General features: G+C 43.5%; 1 protein-coding gene across 1 annotated transcript in view; it reads right to left on the bottom strand.

The window, feature by feature from the left end:
- LOC147024132 (phospholipid-transporting ATPase ABCA1-like) overlaps positions 1 to 25,605 on the bottom strand; it is a 315,313-nt gene that overhangs the window by 243,435 nt on the left and 46,273 nt on the right. The window contains exons 7-12 of the mRNA XM_085883724.1: positions 25,263 to 25,451; positions 17,021 to 17,092; positions 6,979 to 7,201; positions 6,138 to 6,277; positions 5,886 to 6,002; positions 4,956 to 5,114 (exon numbers count right to left, since the gene is read on the bottom strand). Of these exons, the coding sequence (XP_085739850.1) occupies positions 4,956 to 5,114; positions 5,886 to 6,002; positions 6,138 to 6,277; positions 6,979 to 7,201; positions 17,021 to 17,092; positions 25,263 to 25,451 (900 nt within the window). The remainder of the gene's footprint in view (positions 1 to 4,955; positions 5,115 to 5,885; positions 6,003 to 6,137; positions 6,278 to 6,978; positions 7,202 to 17,020; positions 17,093 to 25,262; positions 25,452 to 25,605) is intronic.

Below are 25,605 nucleotides of genomic sequence, written 5' to 3' on the forward strand. Positions count from 1 at the left end.
ATGTCAACAAACAACTCCAGGGTGACCATATGACGCTGATTAAAGCAAAGAAAGTGATCGGCGCGTTCGTAACCAAGGCGACTCTGCACAGGGAAACCCTCAGCCGCAGAGATATGTACCACTTTCCCCGGTTGGCAAAGGAAACTGCTGTTTCTGAGGAAGAGCTGCTTGTTTATTGCAATCACCTTGAGAAGATTTGTGGAGATATGGAGCAGCGTTTCAGAGACATGCTAGAACTGTCGGTGCCAGCATGCGTGACCAACCCATTCAAATGTGACATTCGAGATGTGAAGCGTGAAATACAGGACGAAATTATCAATTTGTGGAATGATGATGAGGCGAAGGCAAGATTCTTGCAGAATGAATACGGCAAATTCTGGATTCTGGAGCAGGGCGAATACCCCGCAATGTGGACAGAGGCAGAACTGCTGCTGATGGCGTTCCCCACATGATACCTCGTTGAAAGAGGGTTTAGCGCCGTGATGGTGGTGCTGACCAACTATCGAAACCGCTTAGACATTACCAAGAGGGGCGATCTGTGTCTCTACCTCACTGAGATGGAGCCAGATGTTCGTAATCTCGCAGCGAGTCACCAGGCCCACCCTTCACACTAACGGTATTTGGGCCTGTGATAACAGATTCCCAGTTTGCCTCACCTGGACCTGTCTGCTGAAACATTGTAGGTAGTGCAAAATAGAATAGAAAAGTAAAGGAAAATAAAGTAAAATATTATTCAGAAAATATTTGGCTTCTGTTATTTTTGCTTCCTATCTAATCTACATAAATTCGGACTATCCTATTGCCCACTGGGTGTCCAACCACAAACGATAGGACAAGGGGGCATTGGGCCGGTCCAAGAGGGCAGAATGGGGCGGTAGTCAAAAAAAGTTTGAGAACCACTGGTCTAGTGGAATTGGTATATAAAAATGGGCTTCACAGGAGGAACCCGACAGTGTTCCAAACTCCATGTTTTTTTTTTGTTTGTTTGTTTTTTGTTCGGCATGATGGTGATGTTGACACTTTGATGTCTATTGCGGTTATGATTTGAATCATCGAGCAGCAGCCTTTTAATAGGCTACGCCACGTGATCGTCAGCCATACTCTGCCGCGCGCTAGGCATAAGTTAGACTATCGTTGGGCATAAGTTGTGAATGCCGACAACACGCTAAGCATTTTTTTTTTTTTTTTTTTTTTTTTTTTTGTATACCTTGGTCGAGGCTCGTATGAGAGCTAACACACAACTCACAGCAAGGAGGCATGAGACAAGAGGGGTGGGAGTGGAAGGGACAAAACATTGGGGAACAGACACAGGTGAACTGTGGAAGGGAGAGGGATGGGGATGGGACAGGGAACATGGTGAGGAGAAGATGGACATTACAGGGACTTTCAGGAAGGAAAGCAGGAGAATTGAAGGAAGTGGGCTTGGGTGGATTATCGGGGGTAGAAAAGATCGAGGATTTGGATGGGGGAAGATAAGAGGTGGTGGTGAACAGCTGTTTTGAAAGCCTGGAGGGAAGAATGGGAAAGAATAGAGTGAGGAAGTTTATTCCAAAGGCGGGAAAAAAGAGGAATGAAAGAGTGAAGATGAGCAGTGATTCGTGATTTTGGTAGTTTTACCAGAAGGGGGTTGTTGGCGGACCTTGAGCGCCCTGTGGAAATGTGGTTGGGACAAATCGCAGAGAGAGCAGGGGGGGCAAGGCTGGAGAGGAGTCGGTAGAAGACAGAAAGACCACCGACCAACCTGCGGTGATTGAGTGAGAGGCCCAAAGACTCAGCTTCATTGCGGGAGATGCCAATGATCTTAAAAGCCCTGGTTTCGACAGCGTGAAGTCGAGAAAGGTGGGAGGCAGGAGCACCAGCCCAGAGGGGAGAGCAGTACTCCATCAGGCTACGGACAAAAGCTTTGTAAGTAGTCAGGAGCTCAAGAGGGCCGAGGAAGGACTTTGCACGACGGAGGATTCCCAGTCGGCGACTGGCTTTTGAGGCAAAGTTGGAAATGTGACTTTCCCAGGAAAGGTCATGGCAGATAGTGAGACCCAGAAGCTTGAAAGAAAAGACTTCTTCCAGAGGATTGTTGAGAAAGTGGATGGGGGGTTTTGGAAACGGTCCTTTCGAAGAGACATAGTGAGAGTGTGAGATTTGTGTGGATTGAAAGACATGTTCCACGTGTTGGACCAGTTTGTGATTTTATCCAGATCTGCAGTGAGCGAAGAAGCTGCTGCTTGCCGGTCTGAGGGATGACAGATGGGACGGCAGAGGGTGGAGTCGTCGGCAAAGAGAAATAGAGGATTTTCCAGAGAGTCTGAGAGATCATTGATGAAAACCAGAAAAAGAACAGGGCCCAGAACGCTACCTTGAGGAACTCCAGCCTGCACAGGAAGAGGGGATGAAAGAACTCCATTTAGGGCCACACGTTGACTGCGACAGGAGAGGAAGTCTGCGAGCCATGAGTGGAGATGGCCTTGAATACCATGGGAAGAGAGTTTGGTGAGTAGGGCAGGTGCCAGACTGTGTCAAAAGCACGTGATATGTCCAGGGATACGGCTCGGATTTCCTGTCTGGCATTGAGGACCTCCATCCATTGATGGGAGAGCAGTAGCAGCATATCCAGGGTAGAGTGACCTGGTCTGAAACCAAATTGATGATTGGAAATCAAGCCATTGGAGAAGAGGAAGGATTTCATGTCTGAAGCGATGATGGATTCCATAACCTTGCTGATGATTGGGAGAAGGCTGATTGGTCTGTAGTTACAGGGATCTGTTTTTGCACCTTTTTTATGCAGGGCAGTGATGTTAGCAGATTTCCAAGCAGATGGCAGATGACCTTGGGAAAATGAGAGGGTGAATAGAACAGAGAGAGGGTGAGCAAGAGCAGAAGAGCAGGCTTTGAGGACACGTGGGCTGATGCCGTCTGGACCGGTTGCAGAATCTGACTCGAGGTTTGAAAGCAAGCTCTGCACCTTGTCAGGAGAAAAGGATACAGAGTCCAGGGACAGTTGGGTGCGACTGGGTAAAGTGGGTAGAGATAGTGATGGGTTTGAGACACAAGATTTAGCTGCAAACACCGAGTTTAGACATTCAGCTTTATCACGTGTGGAATCAGCAGTGCGGCCATTTGAGGTAAGGGAGGGGATGGAGGGGGAACATACACCAGAAACAGATTTGATTAAACGCCACCAGGATTTTGAGGAGGGAGAGAGGTTTGAGAGTTCAGACTTGAGATGAGAAAGATGTTGTTTTCTGGCTCTCCTGAGGGTAGATACACACTTGTTCCGAGCTTTGTGGAAAGAACTGAGATTGCCCTCAGTTGGGTTTGCTTTCCATGAGGCAAAGGCAAGTTGTTTCAGGACAACTGCCTCACCACAAGCTTCAGTAAACCAAGGGCGGGAGGAAGGGTAAGACAACTGAACACGAGAGGGGATAAATCTGTGCATGAGGGAGAGCAAGTTTCTTTGAAAGAATTCCCAGGATGAGTTGATGTTTGAGAAAGTAGTGATAGGAGACCAGTCTGTAAGTTTGATGGCTGCTCGGAGACCCTGCCAGTCGGCTTGAGTGAAATGCCAGACTCGACGGCGGTGAGGTGGTTCTCTGATGACAGCCAGAGAGATGTCCACTTTAACAAGGACGTGGTCAGAAGAACCAATTGGAGCGATTCGTTGGTATAAGTTATCTACAAGTTATCGAAACGTTCTGTGTACGTTACTAATACGTTATGCATACGTCCAACTCGTTAATATACGCCCAAAACTGAAAAAAACATCAAGAGTTCAGCGTACGCCAGCGTTTTAGATCAATTTTGATACGTTGCCATATGCTGGCTAAATCATCAAGGTGTGACAGGGGCTTAACCCAGCACAACTTTCGCTTCCTTACCACCACCAAATCCAGGTCTGTTCTATGTTATCCAATTCTATAGGTAATCTTGTGGCTTTCCTGCTTTTGAAAGAATGAACCAACTGCAGTCATCCCATCCCATTCCTCACCACCAGCTACACCAGCTCTTCACCCTCTCGATTCCTAGTTTCCCAACCAAATTTACCAAAACATTCCTCTTCACCTGGCTCCGCTACTCTCATGTGCACGGTAAAGTCCCCCACAATGCAGAGCAATGCACTAACCCGAACCGCCCATTGTTCTTGCTGGAATTATTATTTTTCTTTCTGCCCAATTTTGTCTATTTTCTCTGAGACCGCTGGTTTGTACTGTTCGATTCCATTGGTTTTGTCCATGATGGTTACACGTAAGCTTCATCGGATTGTTAAAAGTGGTTAATTCTTGTGCGTGTCCTTCAGTAAACCAAATTGGTCGTCAGACTTGGTGGCCATCATCGATCAATGAATTTTTTTGAAAATATTTCACAGATTGTATTCTCTAGCAATGTGAAGACCTTTTCCTATAGAATATCCATCAACATGATACTTCAGATAGGCTATATTTTCGATGGATCAGAGCGCTTCAACATTTAAAAAGAGTAGTATCTCTGTAAAATAAAATGGCCAGAATGGGCAAACAGAAATTGACCGTTTTTCGATATTGATTCGCTGATGGATTTTGATGGAGAAAGCTGGAATATTTTCGTTATAAGCTCTATCGATTTTGATTTGAATACATGTGACCAAATCCTGTGAATCCTTCCGTAGCAACGAAGACGGTGCCAAAAGTAATCAATACAATAATGGCTATTTATAATTGCTCCAACTGCCATGTCGACATTCCCTTGTTCGCTTCCAAAGTATTTTTGATTAAATTCTGCTTTGACTGGATAATGGTCAAATAATGCCATCTCACTAGCAGAACATGAAGGAAAAAAATTATGAAAAGTTATATTGTATTGAAGATCAAAGGTATGACAAAATACTGAAATGTGTTAATGCAGTAAAGGCTCTCTTCCACATCATCATCATCGTAACTATGTCAGTGTCAGTGAAAAACAGTGCTGAGAGTGAGGATACAAACCTTGATGATTGAGGTCACAGAAAGCACTGCACGATCAATCATCTGCAGAGGAACCTGCCAGCCATCCTTCAATAAATCTAGGAGGATATCAGGTGATAATCCAGATCCAATTAATTCAGGAGTCACCACGGCAGCCAATTGAGGGTTTATCAAGACATTCTGCAGATACAGAAGAGTTTTGTTCATTTACTTCAGTAACTTCTTCATTTGTCAACATCAAAAATGCTCACAATAGAATATCAATAACAATTTATGATACTGTTTCTGACGAGAACATTTTCAGGGTTTGGTTATGATGGAGCCTGAAAGAGACAAAAACTTGAAGGGCACTCGGTAAAGCGCATACCTCCTCCGCGCAATGCCTGATCCACGAGAACATATCGGAACCAATAAATTTTTGAAATATTATGCCATACAGGACTATATCATTTTTGTCCCTATCTCTCAATGGTGAAGAATCACTTTGAAAATTAAATTATCGAATCCAGATCCAGATTCAGATCTTCACCAAAATCAAATCAATTCGTCCTTGTGACACACCCAACCTGTCCACCAAGTTTCGTCCGAATCCGTGCACAACTTTTTGAGATATTGTACGATATATCATTTTTAGCCCTATCTTTCAATGGTGACGAATCACTGTAAAAATTCTGGTAGTCCGATCCGGATCTGGATCTTCACCCAAATCTAATCAGTTCGTCCTTCTCACACATTGAACCTGTCCACAGAATTTCATCCGGATCCGTCGACAACTTTTTGAGATATCCAGTACACAAACAGACAAACAGAGAGGGGTGAATACATAACCTCCTTCACCTTCGGTGGCGAAGGTAATAAAGTAATAAAATATGAAAGCAAAGAATCTGATTAAAAATGACAAATGTAAAATTAGTTATGATAAACTAATCACGACTGGAGTTTCAACCTCACCTTGAGCAGGTTTATCCAAGGATTGTTCAGCATAGTGTTACGTATGGCATGCCTGATAAAAGCCCAAGGCTCATCTAGTCGTCCAAGCAGGGCCAATGCTTCAAATGTGCTGTTTGCCTGCAAGTTGGAGGGAAGCATCAATGAGATTTTCACACCTTTTTGAACCGTTATTTTGCAGTCATACCCTTTGCAATGGAAAAGCATCGTCTTGTAGTGCACATTGGTTAGGGTAATTTTAAAACGTGGATATACTTGCTGCAGCAGACTGCGTGTAAGCGGTGTGTCTGGGTTGTATGGAATGCGACCAAGCAGAAAAGGTTTTAACATAAACCATGCAGTACGTGTTGCAAAACTGCTCTGCATTGCAATCTCCAATGTTGAGCAGAATGAGTCTACACAGGAGGGGGCACAAGCAAGTATGAGATTGCAACCAACAAGTAGGATGCAAATGCAAGTCTTTGTACAAGATAAATTGGCAGAAATGAAAACGGTTCATTGTCCAATGTTGTCTTTAGTCAACAAATTATAGTACATAACATTTGGAATAGAAACGTAATAAATAATTCTTAAACGCTACAAGAAGAGATTCTCTTCTTTTTCCTTAACAGCCACCATTATCCCACCCTTCTTGTGGGATCGGCCGGGGGGAAGCTCAGCTCGAGACTTCACAAACCGGCTGGCCAGGCCTGACATCTGACTAGTTAGTGAAGAAATTTGGAATTTCGCCATGGTGCCTGGGATAGTTCACCAACTCTTCGCTAAGGACACCATGGAATCTTTAATGTCCACCAACAAATTCTGGCAGATGGGACACCCGTTTAACATCCTTCCAATGGATGGTACACATATTGATGAATCACCCTGCATGTGAAACACCAGAGTGACAAGGAGAGATTCGACAACATCGATTTTTTTCTTCAAAAGGTACGAGAGCCAAAAACACGATTTCCAATTCTGGGCGAAATGTGTGACAGTGGTCGGAGGTTACGCAGAAAAGGACAAAAATCTGTTTCAAATTTTGCAGAAACAGGACTATTCCTTGATGGTCATGGAAAAGCTTTACTTTCTCTATACACCTCCTCGCAACACTTACCATTTCTCAAATTTGAGGCAAAGTTTATGTCCATGTACGTGGAGACTCCATTTGTCCCTCCAGAATTGGTACTGCTGCTGGCATTGATGTTGTTCATGCCTTCTCCAAACAGCACATCAGATTCATCTCCACACACTAAGCCCAGGATTCCAACAGGTGTGCCATTCATACTTAGGGCTTGGACTCTGTTGATGAAAATTTTCAGGTCTCTTGCTTGATCAACCTAGATATTAAGGACAGGAAAAACAACATCCTTGCTGTAAAACTTTGTTGACAACTCTGTAAATCCGTATTTCATGTATAAACAAGTGCCCTCCAAAAGTGTCCACTTTAACCTTTTGCTTTTTTTTTTTTCGACAAGAGTAGATGTACCTGTACAGAGTCGGAAGGGAGGAACAGAAGAGCAAGGTTAAATTGACAGTGCAGTCGTGAGGCAGCAATTAGACACAACCAGCAAGGGAATAAAAGGAAGAAGAAAAAAAAGAAAGAGCGAGAGAGAGAGAGAGAGAGAGAGAAGGGGAGGAAACACTAAAATTACCAAGAGTCACAAGGTGGCAGTGCACTGAATGCTTGAAGCCCTGGAGGGAAGAGTGAGACAGAACAGCAAATAAAATGTGTTTCCATAGACAATAGAAACGAGGAACAAAGGAGTTGAAGTGTGCAGTCAGCCTGGATTGTTGATGTTAAACCAGGAGAGGGTTACTGGAAGAATACGCGCATCCTGGAGTTGTTGAGGAGGGTGGGCGGACTGAGACGGCAGAGGAAGTAATATAGTAGGTAGTAAAAGTAAAAGAGGTAGTAAAAGAAAAACAGACACCACCGACCTACCTGAGATGTGAAAAAAAACGAAAGTTGTGCTTCTGCCTTGTCGTGGGTGATTCCAATTAGGTTGAGAGCTAAAGATTCCACAGAATCCAGGAGAGACAGATGGGATGCTGTGGCGCAAGCCCATAGAGGAGAGCAGTTGGCCAGTGAACTACAGACAGAGGCCTTGTATACTGTGAGCAGCTATGATTTTTCAAGAAAAGTCTTGGATTGACAGAGAATGCCTAGTCTGTGGCTGGCTTTGGAAGCCAGCTTTGCTTTGTGGTTGGCCCAGGAGAGCTCATGGCTGATGCCTTGTGCGTCTAGAAACTGAATCCTTCAGTGGCTGACCATGGGAGTAGGCAGATGGGTTTGTTTGATGATCCTTCTGGAGTGACAGGGTGAGGCGGTGATATTTTCCAGGATTGAAGGACATGTTCCATTTTGTAACATATTCTTCAAAAACTTCAACAAATAGTAATAAAATTAATGGAGAGCTGGAGAAGAAGCATAAATGGAATAACAACCAAAATAGATAAAAATTAAGGAGGGTGAGGGAGCAAGGAGAGATGTGATAACCTGAAAACACTGAAAGATGGGCTTCATTAGGGTTAACCATCTTCCATCAATCAATATCCAAGTCTGTTGAGTCTCATTCTTCCTTCCAGCTTTCAAGACAGCTATTCACCACCAACTTGGGTCATCCCCCTTCCATACTCATGACCACTTCTACCCTCAATTATCCCATTCCCAAGCACTCCCATTTTCCAGGTTATTGTGATTTTGTTCCCCCTATCCCTCAACACTTTTCGTTTGTTAGTTATTGGTTGGTTTGTTCCTTTTCTGTTTCATCCCCACTTTCCTGTTACTCATCCTGCTGTGTTTCATTTAGCTTGCGTGCACCTTGTTCACCCCCATGTGCCCTTCCACCCTCCCCTTGATCTCACTCTCACTTCTACTCGGATGTTGACATTTCCCCCTTTCCATTTTGTTCTCTTTCCATTCTTCTCAAGCTCTTTCACGAGCCTCAATCATCGATACAAATGATGGTAGAAAACATCATGGGTCTGGATGGGTCAATGACCTGAGATGGTGGTGAACAGCATTTCATGTTTTATATGTTGATTTCATTGAATAGGTGATTTGTTACAAAGCAATGTGGCAAATCTCCAGTCAAGTGGCCAACAATGTTATTGATCACATTGCCTGAAGACAGTAAATGAAAAAATTGCCATATAGTTAGAGAGCTGGCTGAGCTTCATTCTCAAAGTTGCGCCCAAAAGGTTCGTTGATCACATTGGCCAGTGATGACCATCCGATTTATAAAAAGTGATTTCTTAAGTGCGGCTTTCTTGGGGTTAAGGAATATTTGATCCTTCAAGTAAACCCTTCGAGCCCTTCCAATCTAAACATCGCGCCCAAACTGCCCCTTCGGTATTTGGACACTTAGTGTGAGATGTGTTTTAATTACATTTGTTAAGAAGTTTTAATCCCTGGGGTTAACGGATAAGAAAGGGCTAATTAAGGGTTCATTAAGAGTTCAATCTCAATTTGGTGCCCAACACCTGTTCTGATCTCATAAGGTTGCTTTACCCATCCACCAACTAAATTCATCACTTAAGAACGATTTTTGTTTGGGGTTTATGGATAAGAAGGGTCTTAAGGGCTCAGGGGTCTTTAAATACCCCTTGGAAAAATAATTTGATTGAGCTGACACCCATTCATTTATATGAAGGGGTTCTATAGATAGTTACAAAAAACATAAATTGTAACCATTTAAGAAACCATAGTGCCTGGGGATATGAATAAGAAAGGACTAGTTAAGGGTTCATGAAGAGTTCAATCTCAATTTTGGCGCCAAACACTCCTTCTGATCTCATAAGATTGCTTCACCCATCCACCAACTAAATTAATCACTTAAGAACGATTTTTGTCTGGGATTTACGGATAAGAAGAGTCTTAAGGGCGCAAGGATCTTCCAATAGCATCTGGAATAGAAATTACAACCACATTCCAAATGCCTGGATCCATTGCGTTGTCTTCATCGACAACCGTTTAATGAACGTAGAATATGCTCCGGAGGCGTAGATATAAATTATGAAATAGATGAGAAAATATAAATTTGTGGGACAGGGTTAAAATTTTTCACTTTTTCGAGATCCACTTCTACCAGTACAGGTCGCATTTTCCGGGCCGACCTTGACAATGAGATGATTTGCAAACTGAAAAATCCTCTACTCATCCGGTATATGCTTAAAGTTTATATGAACATCGCCGGTGTATCACTGTACAAATAAACAAATTAGATAAGACCAGAATAATCTCCACTTGTCTTTCGACATGTCTCCAATGACCAGCGCAAACAGCTTTAGCTAAGCCCATGTATACAGTAGTAGGGTGCTTTAGCAGACAATACAGTAGTCGAAGTGAAACCGCGCTGCCACCTCTAGACCTTTCTGGCCTGCAAACGAAATGAATCCAGAAGAGTCGCCTGAAATGGCTGCCAACGTGGAGACAGAGACGTCAGCATTTCCACAATCACAGAATTTAACTGAGAGACCAGAAGTCGAGGGTGAGTTTCTTTTTCCTCTTTACCTTCGCGTCTTTTAGTTTCCATTGCTATAATTGCTGCTTGTAATATTAGCATCGCAATACGATGGCCGAATCGTTCTTATAGTTTTATCCATCGAATTCATGTTCGCAAGATGGCGGTGCCCTGGGAGTGACAAAAACAGAGAAGTTCAACCATTCGTCTAACAGGTCTGTCAGATATTTTCAGGTCATGTTATATTTTCACTGAATGACCTATGAATCTAGTCTCCTCTTACTTTTACAGATGATAACCAAACTGTTACTGTGCCGGTTCAACCATAGCACTGTATCATCCGCGTTATCCCAAATTAAGCAGGCAAAAATCATGAAAATGACAGACGAGAAATGGATAACGGTTCGCAAAGCTGCCGAAAGTAGGACAATGATGAAGTTCACCGAGTCCAAATATCGCCTCGTGATAGACAACCTGCCAGAAACCCCCGATCAATTCGACGGATATCACAGTAAGTGCTATAAAAATTTCACAGCCATTCCATCTTCAATGCTTGTTGCTAATCAACATGAAGCTGTGCGCACTACGCAACTACGTTCAGCAGCAACGTCACCAACACAGTCGTGCATTGGCCTTCTTCCGGCTATTTGTCTATACTGTGATAAAGTGTGCAAATCTCTAAGTGATGGGCGGAAGGAGGGCCTCGGAAATTGTCAAACCAAGGAAGCAGAACAGAAAATAAGGGATGCAGCACAGATCCTAAATGAATCTCACGTACTGCAAAAGATAGCTGGTATCAATTTGATGGCAAAAGAGGCGAAGTTTCACCACAGCTGTAGGAATCAGACACTCAAAGCTGCGCTGAGATCAAAAACGAAGGATTCCAATTTATCAGAAAAGGCAAAACGTGCCTTCGGCGACATTCTTGCCTATGTCAAGGCAAACGTGCTTCTTGGTAGTCGTCCAGAGTATCTCAAATCCATCTACGATCGGTACTTAGACATTTGTGATGAACTTAGCGAGGAGTCTTCCATCAGTAGTACTTCATACCTCACTGAGCTTCTGCGGAAACATCTTGTTGGAAGGGTGACCGTGTACACTCCTGAGAATAGAAAGTCGGGCGCCATCGTCCACAGCAGCCTTTTAGACTATGCCTCCATCACGGTTGTCTATGATTTCAAATCATCGCCGGAAGGCCAAGTATTCACGGCGGCATTGTTGTTGAGGAGGGCATTGAAGGGGGTGGAAAAAACACCATTGAATGATCCACTCGATATGGATTCCTTGCTTAGAGGGGAGGGTAAATCCCCCGAACTGGTTGAAACATTCTATAGAGTTTTGTTCGGCGGACCCAACATGGAGGCACATTCTGAATCGGTAAGACGTAGAGCCACGTGTGCTAGCGAAGATGCACTCTTTATTGTTCGCAATGGCAGAGTTATGCCACGAAAACACATCCTGCTCTCTATGTTGATAAAATCCCTTTACTTACTGGTAGCTGGAAAATACTCACGGTGCTCAACAAATTCGGGTATGGCATCAGTTACAGCAAGGAAGAAGGGGTGGAGACAGAATTGGCAAGCGTAATTATAGAGAAGGCCAAATGCGCTCCTGATGGCACAGTGCACGGTCTTGTTATGGGTAACGCTTGGGATAACTACGATGAACTTACCCACACGCTGTCTGGGTCTGATACGCTCCATGATACAATGGGTATCTTATACCAAAATCAGCCACTGCTTGTAGAAGAGATAGAAAATCCAGATCCTCCCATTCAGACTGTTCGTCAGCCCACTGTGACAGCACCAAACGTGACCCCTTCAACGTCATCGGCAGGGTCCAGCAAACGAAAAATGAAGAGGAAATTGGTATTGCCACCGGCCGAAATCCCCCCATATCGAAAAAAACCGAAGATGGATATGTTCGACTACAGACACACTGATATCGAGCTTCCGGACCTGATGCAGCGTGCCCGGAAACTGGACAAAGTATGGATGATGCGTCACTGTCTCGGAGCGAATGATATGCCGATGTGGTCAGGATCCAATGCTCGATTTCATCAGGATGCGTTGCTGAAGCAAAACGTGTACTACATGACAAATCTCGACAAAGTACCAACGAAAGATGACGTCGTCGCCGAAACTATGCGCATCAGCAAACGGTGTGCCAAGGAATGCGGTCAGATGTATGCCTTGGTAACTTATGACTTGGATGTTGCCAAAAAAGCACACAAAATCCAAGTCACAGATCAACCGGAATTCGATGATGTGTTCATCATGTTTGGTATGTTCCACATCCAGCTCTGCCATTTTCGATCCATCCGAAAGATGATTGCAGAGTCAGGCGGACCAGAGCTGTTGATCGAGTCCGGGGTGCTCGCTTTGAATTCCCTCAGAGGACTTATCGAATGCTACAATTTCAACCGGTGCAAACGCCTCCACCAAATGTTCGCCCTCGCCATGGAGATCCTGCACTTTCGTCAGTTTCTTTCTGAATATCCGGAAAAAGATCAAGTGCTTGATGAGCTAAAGGTCTTCAAATTCACCATGCCAATGGAGATCGACACAGTATGCGAGAGCGATACGTTTTGTGATGTCTATAGGGCATATGATGAATATACGAACCAAACTCTTGAGGGCACTCAGGGACCAACACCTCAGTTCTGGATGATGTGTGTGAAGCTTGTCGAACTCTACCGTATCGTTGACCACGCATGCCGTGAAAATGACGTTGAGCTATTCACCATGGCACTCACTGAGCTTACTGATTTGTTTTTCGCCATGAACCGGCAGAACTACGCGAGATGGATGGCCAAATACCGCTTGGATCTCATGAATATAGAAATTACGCATCCAGGATTGAGGAACATACTGAATGCTGGAGCGTTCTCGGTTAGAAGGACCAATAACGAGTTTGCACGCCTTCCAGTTGACCTCACATTAGAGCAGACAGTCAATGCAGATGCAGCATCGAGGATGACTGGATTCCGATTGGCGACAAACAACTACACTGCGCGCGTTCGTTGGAGTGTCACGAAGGGCAGTCGTGCAGCAATTGTAAGCGAGGCCTTAGCTATGGCCGGACTGGTACATCATAGCGACACTCAAATGGAACTCAGTCCATCGAGAATCAAACGTGACAACGAGGATCTCAAGCGAATCACCTCAAGCATTGTCTCGTCGGTAAATCCATTCGCCATCGATACCGATGCGCCGCTAATCAATATCAGCACAGGGAAGAGTGTCCGCATTGCCGTCAAGAATTCTCTGCTCGGTGTACCGCAGGAAGGTCGCAGGATGCATGAGAAATTCGTTCGCGAATGCCTTGATGATCCGACACGCTTTGAGCGACCTATTACCCGCAACAAACTTTTGACATTCGCGAAACCAACCAACGTGCCCCACAGAACTCAAAGGAGGCAGAACTGAAATGTACAAGCCAGTTAATCGGAAGACTCGCCTTCATCGTGGCTAAGGCCAAAGTGGACCTCGAATTCCTCTTCACATTTCCACTCACACCTGTGCCGCTGTCTATGTGTAAGCGCGATGGTTCAATGGTGCGTACAGCAAAGAGCACCCTTTTCGACAAGCTGGAGAAAACAGTACCTGATCACGGCCATCCGACTGATGTGAAGGTACATCTGATAGATGGAAATTTTCTCCTTCACTGCCTACCACCAAACCTCCCCCCGACTTACGGTGGTCTGTCACGGGGTATCCTCGTTGCGGCCTTATCCCACCAGTCAAAATGTATAGACATAGCGTTTGACACTTACGAGGAACCTTCTATTAAGGAATGCAAACGGGAAAGACGAGGAGCCGAAGAGCAACGTTACGTTATCAGTGGCCTGGACCAGGTAAGACCGAAGAACATTGAGAAAGCTCTGAAATCGAGTTCCTTCAAGAGAGGTCTACCGGAATTCATGATGGATGATTGGGCTGGGGAGCAGTACCGACACATTCTGGAAGGAAGACTCGTTTTCCTCGGTGTCAACGGTAAATGTGCCAAGTATTCTGTTGTGAATGGTGGAGTGCAGAAAGAATTAATTCAAGATCTGTTCTGTAATCACCCAGAGGCAGACACGAGATTGTGCTTCCATTTGACAGTGGCTGACCTTGATTGTCAAGATGGCGACATTGTAGTACGTGCCTCGGACACCGACATACTGATGATTCTCCTTCACCATGTTAATCGATTTACATGTACAATTTGGATGTAAGTTGGGACGTCCGGTAAGGATAATCGATGCTACGTGAACGTAACTAATGTAGCAGCGCAAATCGGTCCGGATGTGTGCGCAGCTCTGCCTGGCCTGCATGCATTCACGGGAGGTGACTACACATCAAGCATTCGCAAGGAAAGGGAAGAAATGGCTGTATGATATAATGTGTGCCCACGACAAGTTCATTCGGGGTTTTTCATCCCTCAGCTACAAAGAGCCGGACGATGAAATGTTTGCCGTCCTCGAGGAGTTCGTCTGCCTCATGCATGGTGCGAAAAAGACCACGACGCTGAACAACTACCGATTCGATGTTGTCGATCGCACGTATAACCGCAAATCGAATTCCATGCGACCGTTCGACAAAATGAAGAGCATTGAAGGCAGCAGCATCCCGCCTTGCTCAGCTGAGTTGCGGCCACATAGTGTAAGGACTGGTTTTGTGGCTACAATGTGGGGCAGTTCCCACCTGGCTACCATACCGAAATCTCCAACTGCGGGATGGGAAATCGTTGATGGTCATTATCGAGTCATCTGGTTTGATGGACAGCAACTGCCCCAGGTGCTTGTTCCAGAAATACCAGTTGAAATGGACGCTGACCGTGATCCGTCCAGAACGGATGATCTGATGATCGATTCATCATCTGAAGGTGAAGCAAGAAGTGATGATGATTATTATGATGAAGATGATGATGTCGATGATGATGAATGATCATGATAGTGATAATTCTGAAGGGTGAATGAGCCAAAATACCTGAAATGTCAAGCCTGTTTAGGTGGGCCGAGATCCTCAAAGTTATTTTTTACTTTGTAATGGTCAGTAATTCTATTCTTAATAGTCTCTGATATGTACCACGTTTCATTTTTGATAACCTATCATATTATTCATATTGCTGGCTCTGATTCAGAGAACGGTTCAGAAGTGGAGTCGAGACACGCATCTGGAGTTTGTTAAAAAAATGCATCTGTTCGTGTACCAGAGGTAGACCCATCTTCGAGCACATTCGACAGATTTCTTATATCATTCTGTGTTTACGGCATTGTCATGTCATCTCCCTCTGACTGTTAGCACAGGGACGATATTTTGTAGTAACCTAATAAAACTCATCGTGACAGTGACAGTGCATCGTATAGTCACCCTCTTCACTTTCAATTTCCTTATGCTATGTTCATTTTTCGACCCCCAATGTGTTGAATTGTCCCCCGGTTATCGCAACATGGCCCGTCAGTGTATACCAAATCGATTTCACTGAGAATGTTGTGTGTTCATCTTGCCTTAATATCACTTGCTTTTGATGATCATCGTGCCACATATTTTACAATACACATTAGAATCAACATAGACTACACCCGCGTCATCGCTTTTTTTTTCATTATCTCAATGTGCCCTCTGCCTCTCGTGTTTCCTTCTCTGGCTATGTGAAGACCCTTGCACCCTTAAGACCCTTCTTATCAGTAAACCCCAGACAAAAATCGTTCTTAAGTGATTAATTTAGTTGGTGGGTGGGTGAAGCAATCTTATGAGATCAGAACGAGTGTTTGGCACCAAATTGAGATTGAACCCTTAATGAACCCTTAATTAGCCCTTTCTTATTCATTAACCCCAGGCACTATGGTTTCTTAAATGGTTGTAATTTGTGTTTTTTGTAACTATCTATAGACCCCCGTCATGTAAATGAATGGGCGTCAGCTCAATCAAATTATTTTTCCAAGGGCAATGTGAAGACCCTGCACCCTTAAGACCCTTCTTATCCATAAACCCCAAACAAAAATCGTTCTTAAGTGATGAATTTAGTTGGTGGATGGGTAAAGCAATCTTATGAGATCAGAACAGGTGTTAGGCGCCAAATTGAGATTGAACTCTTAATGAACCCTTAATTAGCCCTTTCTTATCCGTTAACCCCAGGGATTAAAACTTCTTAACAAATGTAATTAAAACACATCTCACACTAAGTGTCCAAATACCGAAGGGGCAGTTTGGGTGCGATGTTTAGATTGGAAGGTCTAGAAGGGTCTACTTGAAGGATCAAATATTCCTTAACCTCGAGAAAGCCGCACTTAAGATATCACTTTTTATAAATCGGATGGTCTTCACTGGCCAATGAGATCAACGAACCTTTTGGGCGCAACTTTGAGAATGAAGCTCAGCCAGCTCTCCTACTAATACGATACAAACACTGGTGAAAGGAAAATTGTCACTTGCAATCTGGGCCTATCAACAAATATTTAAAATACCTCATTTACAGAATGGCATAACATTAAACTGCAAAGTTGGAGAACAGCTGAAGAGTAGTTATTCACTTTTAAAAAGCAAGAGATGGATTTTCAAATATTCCTTCCAGGTAGCTTCACAAAGTCACCATCATCAATCAGGAAAGATCCTTTAAAAACCCATTTTCAGTCAAATTAGACAACTTGGTCCTCCTTAATGCTGTGATGGCAATCTAAGTTTAGCAATCAGGGTCCTTTTTCACCTCCTGGTTCAGATGAGTGAGGGTCTGTAGGAACTGCTTCACCAACTCTTCAGGCAGGAATTTCAGCATTGTCTGTAACAATTGCAGAACATAATACCACTGTTCAAATGCTGCTGGTTCGTGGAATGAAAGCTGAAGTGCACAATCAATATCCAAGCTTAAATGTCGAGACTATCTCAAGAAAGCGTGAAATTTAAAAGACATGTCAAACCAACAAGCATTGTACAGCCAGGGGCTCACCCATAATCAGACAAACAAGACTAACATTACCTGAGGGACTCAGGTTGAAGGAAACACATTGCTTTGTGCGAGCTAGCATCTCAGAAAAACGAGGCAAAGCAGACCATCATTGACGATAGTTTTTTTTTTTTTCTCGAAGTGTGAAAAAAAGCACTCCTTGCATAAGATTGTTGATTTCCTTGCACAGAATTGAGTCAAGATATTTTTTTTCCACAATAGCCCCACATGAGAATTTATTCCTGTTTATTAAATTGCACATATGTGTGGATATATATATATATATATATATATATATATATATATATATATATATATATATATATATATATATATATATGTCAAATATTACCTCTTCACGAGAATGGTGACACTGAACCCTTGTGCCACATCAGCATTTGCTGCAAGAATTCTGAACAATAGGGTGTGCCGGCCATACGCTAACCCTATTTACGCATCCATTACAAACTTTATGAGTATTTTTGCAGTCGTCCTAAAAAAAAGTTTGAGTTGAAATAGCTACTTCCAGATTTTTGGTGCACTCTGTGAAAGATACATAACCGCCAACTGCAAACAACAGTGTGTTCAGTGCGACACTGCGACCTGCAGTATCAACTAGAACGGCACTCGGTGGAGCGCATACCTCCGCCAGGCTGAACGGTTTGCGCTTTGTATCCCTCTGATAGCCGAATCTGGATCTGGACTTGAACCAAAATTGAATCGGCTTATTCTCGTCACCCACCCAACTCATCCACCAAGTTTTGTCACAATTTGTCCACAACTTTTTTAAATATTGTGCTATATATTGATTTTAGCCAAATCTCTCAACAGTGAACAATCGCTTTAAAAGTTTTAATAACTCTCGTATCTGGATCCGGATTAAGATCTTCACCAAAATCGAATTGATTCATCCTTGTCACACACTCACCCTGTCCACCAAATAGCATCCGAATCAATCAACAAATTTTTGAGATATCCTGTTAACAGAAAAACAGAGAGACAGTGAAAACATAACTTCCACCAAATTTCGGTGGTCGAGGTAATCAGCAAAAGTGTTTTGTTTTTAGCAATGAAAGTTCACCCCTTGGGAAGGGAATTAATCCATGGACACGTTTCCTTCTGTTTCCATCCTGTACTCCCCATTCCTCCCTACACCCATTGTTTGTACAAGTCTCATTCTATATTGTCCTTCAACTCCACTGTTGGTGTTCCCTCCCCCCCCCCCCTCTTTACTGTTCCTTTTGTCCTGTTGCATCCTGATCCATTCAGTGTTTTAGTTCTTCCACGAGCTTTAACGATATAACAAAGCTGAGGACGTGTACCTCCTCCCCACGGCCACAGTTTAAAGTCCAACAAAGCTTGTCAACCCAGCGCACACATGTTCTTCAGACAGAAGAGGGAAAGAACATGCTCAAACAAACACATGCATCCTAACCCACTGGGCCAGGATGCATGGTCATACAATAACTAGTCTGGTGAGACTATTTTTTATGCCTCTGCCACCGAAGGCATGATGTTTTTGGTTTGTCCATCCGTATGTCCATGATCAATTCCGGTTACCGTGATAACTTGTGAACCACTGAACGGGTTTTTAACAAACATTATTTTTTTAAAAAAAAGTGTATTATGTTGCATCGATGAACTGGTTCGATTTTGGGTTCAAAGGGTCGAAGATCATGTGACCTTCAGATGAAAGTAGCAGGCTTTATTTGTGGTGATAACTTGTGAACCACTGAGGGGATTTTGACCAAACTTGGCAGAATGATGGAATGTAAAATACAAAGCTTAACTGATAAAATTTTTATTTTGGGTTCAAAAGGTCAATGGCTTAAGGTCAAGTGTCCTTTAATTGACGATCTGTGTTAATGCAATAATGTATGAACCACTCACGAGATATCAACCATACTTGACATACTTATGGACTGTAATACAAAGATGAACTGATTCAATTTTAGACTGAAGACATTAAAGTCATGTGCCCTTTGAAAATAATTTTGCAGACCATAACTCGAGTTAGAAGAATCTGATGTTGTTTCTCTTCTACTTACCTGTCTTTTCTTTGTATCTGTGTCTGTCTGTCTGTCTGTGTGTCTAATTTTTCACGTGACCTTTAATTGAGATCAAACATAGCAGTACGTTGACATCTAACAACTAATTTTGGCACAAAGAGAATTCAAGAGCCATTTTAAAAGTTCCTGAAACACCATTAAGGAAGGTGATTAACAGATGTATGTCAAACATCTATGAAACACCTGGTGTGATGTGTAAGCTGCCAATTGGGAGGCCCATGAACTTCCCAAATGTGAAAATGCGGAAAGGGTGCAACAAGCAATCGATGCAAGCCGCCAAAAGTCAGTCTGCCGTTTTCCTATTGTCACAACAGGTCTGAAAGAAGTCTCCATCGAATGTTGAAGGGTAAACTACATACTCACCCCGATAACAACCAGCTCATCCAGCGTAGTCCCATTGCAGTGTATTTGTTAAAATGAATGTCTCCCAGAAAAAAAAAAGCTCTCAACTTTGTGGTTTACAAACTTATTTTAAGTAAGCTAATCCATGAAAGAAATCTGTCATTTTGAAATGGGATCCATCCTTTTGCTACAGTATGTATGTATGCATGTATGTTTGTATAATGGTCAATGCAAGAACCCCTCTACCAGTACACACTGGTACTCATTTCGCCGACCTCGGAAGAATGACGGGCAGAGTCAACCCTCTGGTGTATTAATTCAGCGGCCAACGGGGCTTGAACTCAGGACCTGAGGATCCCAAGCTGCCACCCTAAACACTAAGCCAACACCAGGCTTATATACTATTCATATTTGCGTCGGCTTTAACCTAACTACTATTCACTATTTAACCACGATTCGTATTCATATTCGGCTTCAACCACTATTCGGAAATTTTGAACCATGTATTTATTAAGGACATGAGGCAGGGTTAAGTTATCCTTGGTGCAGCTCACCAGGGGGGAGGAGAGGGTAGCCTTGCCTATATTAGATGACATGTATAATGCAGGACTAATCTCACTTGTGAAGGCTATAGTACAGCGGATAAGCTCTCATATTTTAACAAATTGTGCATTTTATGAGAAAAGCATGAAATTTCTAGCATAGTTAAGTCATACCATAATGTTTATTTTCGGATGTGAACGGAAGTCAGATTTGACCTCTGAGCGGACAGCGAGAGGTCAAATCCAAGATGGCCGCGAGTCACCCGGGTCTAATGTTCAAACGTCCTTAATTTTGGAACCAGACTGTGCAGAAAAACATTTACGGTGTAATTTCCAACTAAATTGGGGATGCCCATTTATTTGGTGATACCTTTGAGAATGTCAGAATTCAAGGAAATGAATTTAGGACAAGGTCAAGGTCAAAATTTATCAAAAAATAAGCAATCAGTTGAAATTTGCAAATCAATACCGAGTGGTGTCATTGTGGCGAATTTGGTTATTTAGCCCCTCAGAGGGTGTGCTTGAGGCGGATGTGGTGCGGTTATGTATTGTGTATATCCATACTTAGACTAGCTGGGTATAGATGCATTTAGATTTTGAGGAGTGGTGAATACAGCGAACAAAGGCCAGTGTCAAAAGACCTTGTCATTGGAGCTTCTCTTGCTGCGGTACATCAGGTCTCTTCGTGAAGGTAACTTCCAGCTGTACGTGGAATCCCTGACTCAGATCATGCCATGGATGTTCGCCCTAGATCACACGCACTACTCCAGATGGCTTCCCGTACACATCCGTGACATGACGACTCTCTCTGAAAAACACCCAGATGTCCTATCAGAATTCAAATCTGGAAATTTTGTGGTGCGCAAACCAGCAACAAGTTCTCTGCCATGGCACTTGACCAGTGCCATGAGCAGAACAATGCAATGGTCGAAGGTTCTGGTGGGGCTATTGGACTGACTGGCAATGCCGGAGCACTCAGAGGCTGGATGGTAGCAGGGCCAGAAATTGCAAGGATCACTACAGAGTTTGAGCAACAGGCCACAAAGCAACAGCATGGTGCTGGCGACACTGGACACGATCACCATGATCAGCAACTTGGAGTGCAAGCAGCATTCCTGAAGGAGGTTAAGGTACTTGTGACAGTGCTGGAAGAGATGGGGAATCCATTTCTAGAACACAGTCAAGACCTACTAGTCATTGACACAAGGGACATCGTGGACACCCAAGTGGCTGAAACTGTGAGAAGGATCGAGACTCTTGGTGAGGAGCAGTTCATCAAGTTTGTGAGAGAAAGGTGTTATACACTGTTCCAGCCTATCACACAAACACTTCCAAAGAAAAAGTTGCCACTGTTCAGTAGGCCACCGGTCAAGATTAAGTCAAAACAGAAGGCACAGCTCACAGCACTGAAGAGTGACTGTGGTCTCTTTTGAGACTGCACATCTCCTGTCAAACAAGAGATGGAGACATGGAGACATGGACAATTTCTTCTCCCATGAAAACCAGGCAGCCCCGCCAGCTCTGTCAACTGGAGGGAAAATTCGGATTGGGGTTAAATCAGATGTACTTCGCTGCCTGGAATCAGATCTGCTCGAAAAGAATAGTGTGCCTATGGCTGATGCAACAATTCTTGATGGTGCAGCTGTGGTTCAAATGCTCAATCCGGGAACATCAAGAACATTTCAAGAGTATGGAGAAAGAGTGTTTGCACCATACATCTCTGCTCAACTTGAGAAAAGCAGCGGCATCGACCTTGTCTGGGATGTATACCTACCCACCAGCTTCAAAGCCTCAACAAGACAGAAGAGGGGAAAGGGCACCAGGAAAAGAGTGGCTCCTTCTACTGTGAAGCCAAAGAACTGGAAGGACTTCCTTCGATGCGATGATAAGAAATCCGAATTGTTTGCTTTCCTGTCACGCGTAGTTGTTCATCTTCCTCGAGCAGAGGGCAAGGAACTGTATGCAACAGATGGAAGTGGAGTCCATTGCTCTCCGGCTGAGTCATACTTGGCTTGCCTTTCCCCATGTCCGCAGGAGGAAGCCGACACTCGTCTACTTCTGCATATGGCAGATGCTGTGCAACAGGGGTGTAAGAAGGTGACCATACGTACCGTTGATACTGATGTGGTAGTTCTGGCTGTAGCTTCATTCAGCAAGACAGCTCCTAATGAGCTGTGGGTTGCCTTTGGTGTCGGGTCAAGCTTTCGTTACATAGCTGTTCACGAAATGGTTGCCACAATGAATCCAACACGGTGTCTGACTCTCCCAGTCCTTCATGCTTTCACTGAGTGTGGAACTGTATCTGCATTCGCTGGCAGAGAAAAGAAGACTGCCTGGGAAACTTGGAAGTCTTTCCCAGAGGTGAATGATGCTTTCAATGAACTCCTATGCATGCCAAGTGAGGTCAGTGAAGGATCGATGTTACTGCTAGAGGGATTTGTGGTGCTAATGTACGACCGAACCAGTGAGAGCACGGAAGTGAATCATGCCAGGAAACAGCTCTTCACACAGAAGTCTAGAACTCTAGAGAACATTCCTCGAACCCAGGCAGCACTCAAACAGCACATAAAGCACACTTGCTACCAGGCCAACTGCTGGAACCAGGCATTGGTCCTGGATCCAGAGATGCCAGAGCCATCCGACTGGGGCTGGACGAAGGAAACAACTGGGTGGCAGCCGCTTTGGACCACTCTCCCCGAAGCATCAAAATCGTGCCATGAATTGATCCGCCGTCGCTGTGAGAAAGGATGCACTGGACGGTGCAAGTGTGCCAAAGCTGCGCTCAAGTGCACTGCACTGTGCTTCTGTTCTGGAGGCTGTTAGATTTTGATCACTACCATTACCATCATCATCATTGCTATTAATAAAGTATTAAATAGACTAGCAGCATGGGACTACTTTGTTAATTGTTTTGTATTATTATCCCTATAGTGCCAAAATGGAAGCGAAGTTTCACTATATTGCATAGGTTCAATCCATTGTCTTTATCAAAAGAACGTCCAAAAGTTTTTAACGTAATTTGACCTTGACCTTGATCGAAATGCATTTCCTTGGCTCCTGGCGATCTCAAAAGTATCACCAAATGAATGGCTATTCCAAACTTAGTTGGAAATGACACCTTCAATGTTTTTTTTACACTGTTTGGTTCCAAAATTAAACGCGTTTGAACATTAGACCAGGTGGACTGGCGGCCATCTTGGATTTGACCTCTCACGGTCCTCAGAGGTCAAATCTGACTTCCCTCCACATCTGAAAATAAACCTTATGGTATTCACTAACTATGTCAGAAAATTCATGCTTTTCTCATAAAACGCACAATTATTGTGCTTATCCGCTGTACTACATGTGTCGATCTGTTGGCAAAGATGTAAAACGATGGATGAAATCAACAGGAAATTCAGGCCAAACATGCACACCTGCACTTCACTATATTCACATCTGAAAATCCACCAAATAGTTTAGAGAGCCTTTGTAGAGACCTCTTCATGTATGTGAAAGAGCTCATGTTTTTTCAACTCAACCTACCCAAAGCAAAAACAGCACTTTCATCTGCTCAGACTGCCACATCCGTGCATTACCCATGTCTGGAAAAGAATTACTACAACCAAATTCATGTACCATTACCTTGCCCATCAGTTGGCTGGAACAGTGTACAAACTAAAGCAACCTCCAAAACTACAGAAAAATTGAAGAGATAGAACACAGAACTTTAACGGCATTCGGTGGACCACGTACCTCTGCCAGGCCGAACAGTTTACATTTTGTAGCCCATTGATAGGCCACATCTGCTGACCTGAACCAAAAATCGAATCGGCTTGTTCTTGTCACCTACCCAACTCATCCACTACGTTTTACCATAACCCACCCAAAACGTTTTGAGATATTGTGCTATATATAGTTTTGGCCCTATCTCTCAATGGTAAAGGCCCTGCCACACCTTGACGATTTAGCCAGCGTATACCTGACGTATGCAAAATTTGGCTAAAACGCTGGCACACGTTGAATATGTTATGGGTAAGTTTGTATACGTTAAGAGCACACTGGCATACGTCGTAGTACGCTGGCATACGTCGTAGTACGCTGGCATACGTCGTAGTACGCCGAGGTGTTAGACAAATTTTCCATGCTTGAAATTTTTCGATGTATGCCAGCGTATGACTCACACGTTCAGCATAACGCTGGCAATAAGTTGTAGGCACGTTACGCGATCGTTGACACACATTACTTGTACGTTACTCACAAGTCGAAACACATCGAGGTGAAAAATTTCGACATACGACAATGTATGCCAGCGTGCTCTGAACGTATACAAAACTTACCCATAACGTATTCGACGTGTGCCAGCTTGGTTCGGCAAATTTTTTATACGTCGGCATACGCTGGCTAAAACGTCAAGGTGTGACAGCGGCTTCACACTTCGATGTCTAGTGCGGTTATGATTTGAATCGTCGAGTCGCAACCTATGAATAGCCTATGCCACGTGATCGTCGGCGATACGCTGCCGCGCGCGATGCATAAGTTAGACTATTGTTGGGCATAGGTTGTGAACGCCGACAACACGCTCAGCATTCGTTGGTATAAGTTATCTATATGTGATTAAAACGTTCTGTATACGTTACTAATACGTCCAACATGTTATTATACGCCCAAAATTTAAAAAATAAAAAAAATCAATAGTTCAGCGTACGCCAGCGTTTTACATACATTTTGAGACCTTGCCATATGCTGGCCAAAACGTCAAGGTGTGACAGCCCCTTAAGGAATTAAAAATTTTTTTAAAATGTTAGTATCCAGATCCAGATCTTCATCAAAATCTAATCAATTCGTCACTGTGACACACCCAACCTACTGACCAACTTTCGTCTGAATCCATCCATAACTTTTGATATATCCTGCTCACAGAGAGACAAACAGACAAACAGGGGTGAAAACATAACCTCTGCCCTGCATTTAATGGTGGAAGTAATAATGAAAAAAAAATAATCACTGTCAGGAATGAACAGAATCGCAATGAATATTATCTGTACCTGATTAATCCATTCATTCTTTTACCGAAAATGGAGGGCCAGATGTCTGTATGCTTGATGCCAGGAACATGAGTAAAGATGTTTGCTGCTCCTGGGTTAGACTGCAGAGTAAAGCTTTTGCTTGGCTGACATCATCAGGCACAAAAACGAGGGCATATAATGTGCTATTGCAGTCCAGTGAAATCGAAGATTGGAAGGGCAAAGTAGTTAGCGCCTGCAAAAAAGGTAAAAGGTAAATGGTAAGAAGACAAGGCAGTGGGTGTAAAAAATGAGAAAGATCATTGTGAAAAATTGACTTTTTATTTTTTTTTTTTTTTTTTTTTTTTTTTTTGTATACCTTGGTCGAGGCTCGTATGAGAGCTAACACA

The sequence above is a fragment of the Eptatretus burgeri genome, chromosome 6, assembly GCF_056783735.1.
Source record: "Eptatretus burgeri isolate ZD-2024b chromosome 6, Ebu_testis_v1, whole genome shotgun sequence".
Classification (NCBI taxonomy): Eukaryota; Metazoa; Chordata; class Myxini; order Myxiniformes; family Myxinidae; genus Eptatretus; species Eptatretus burgeri.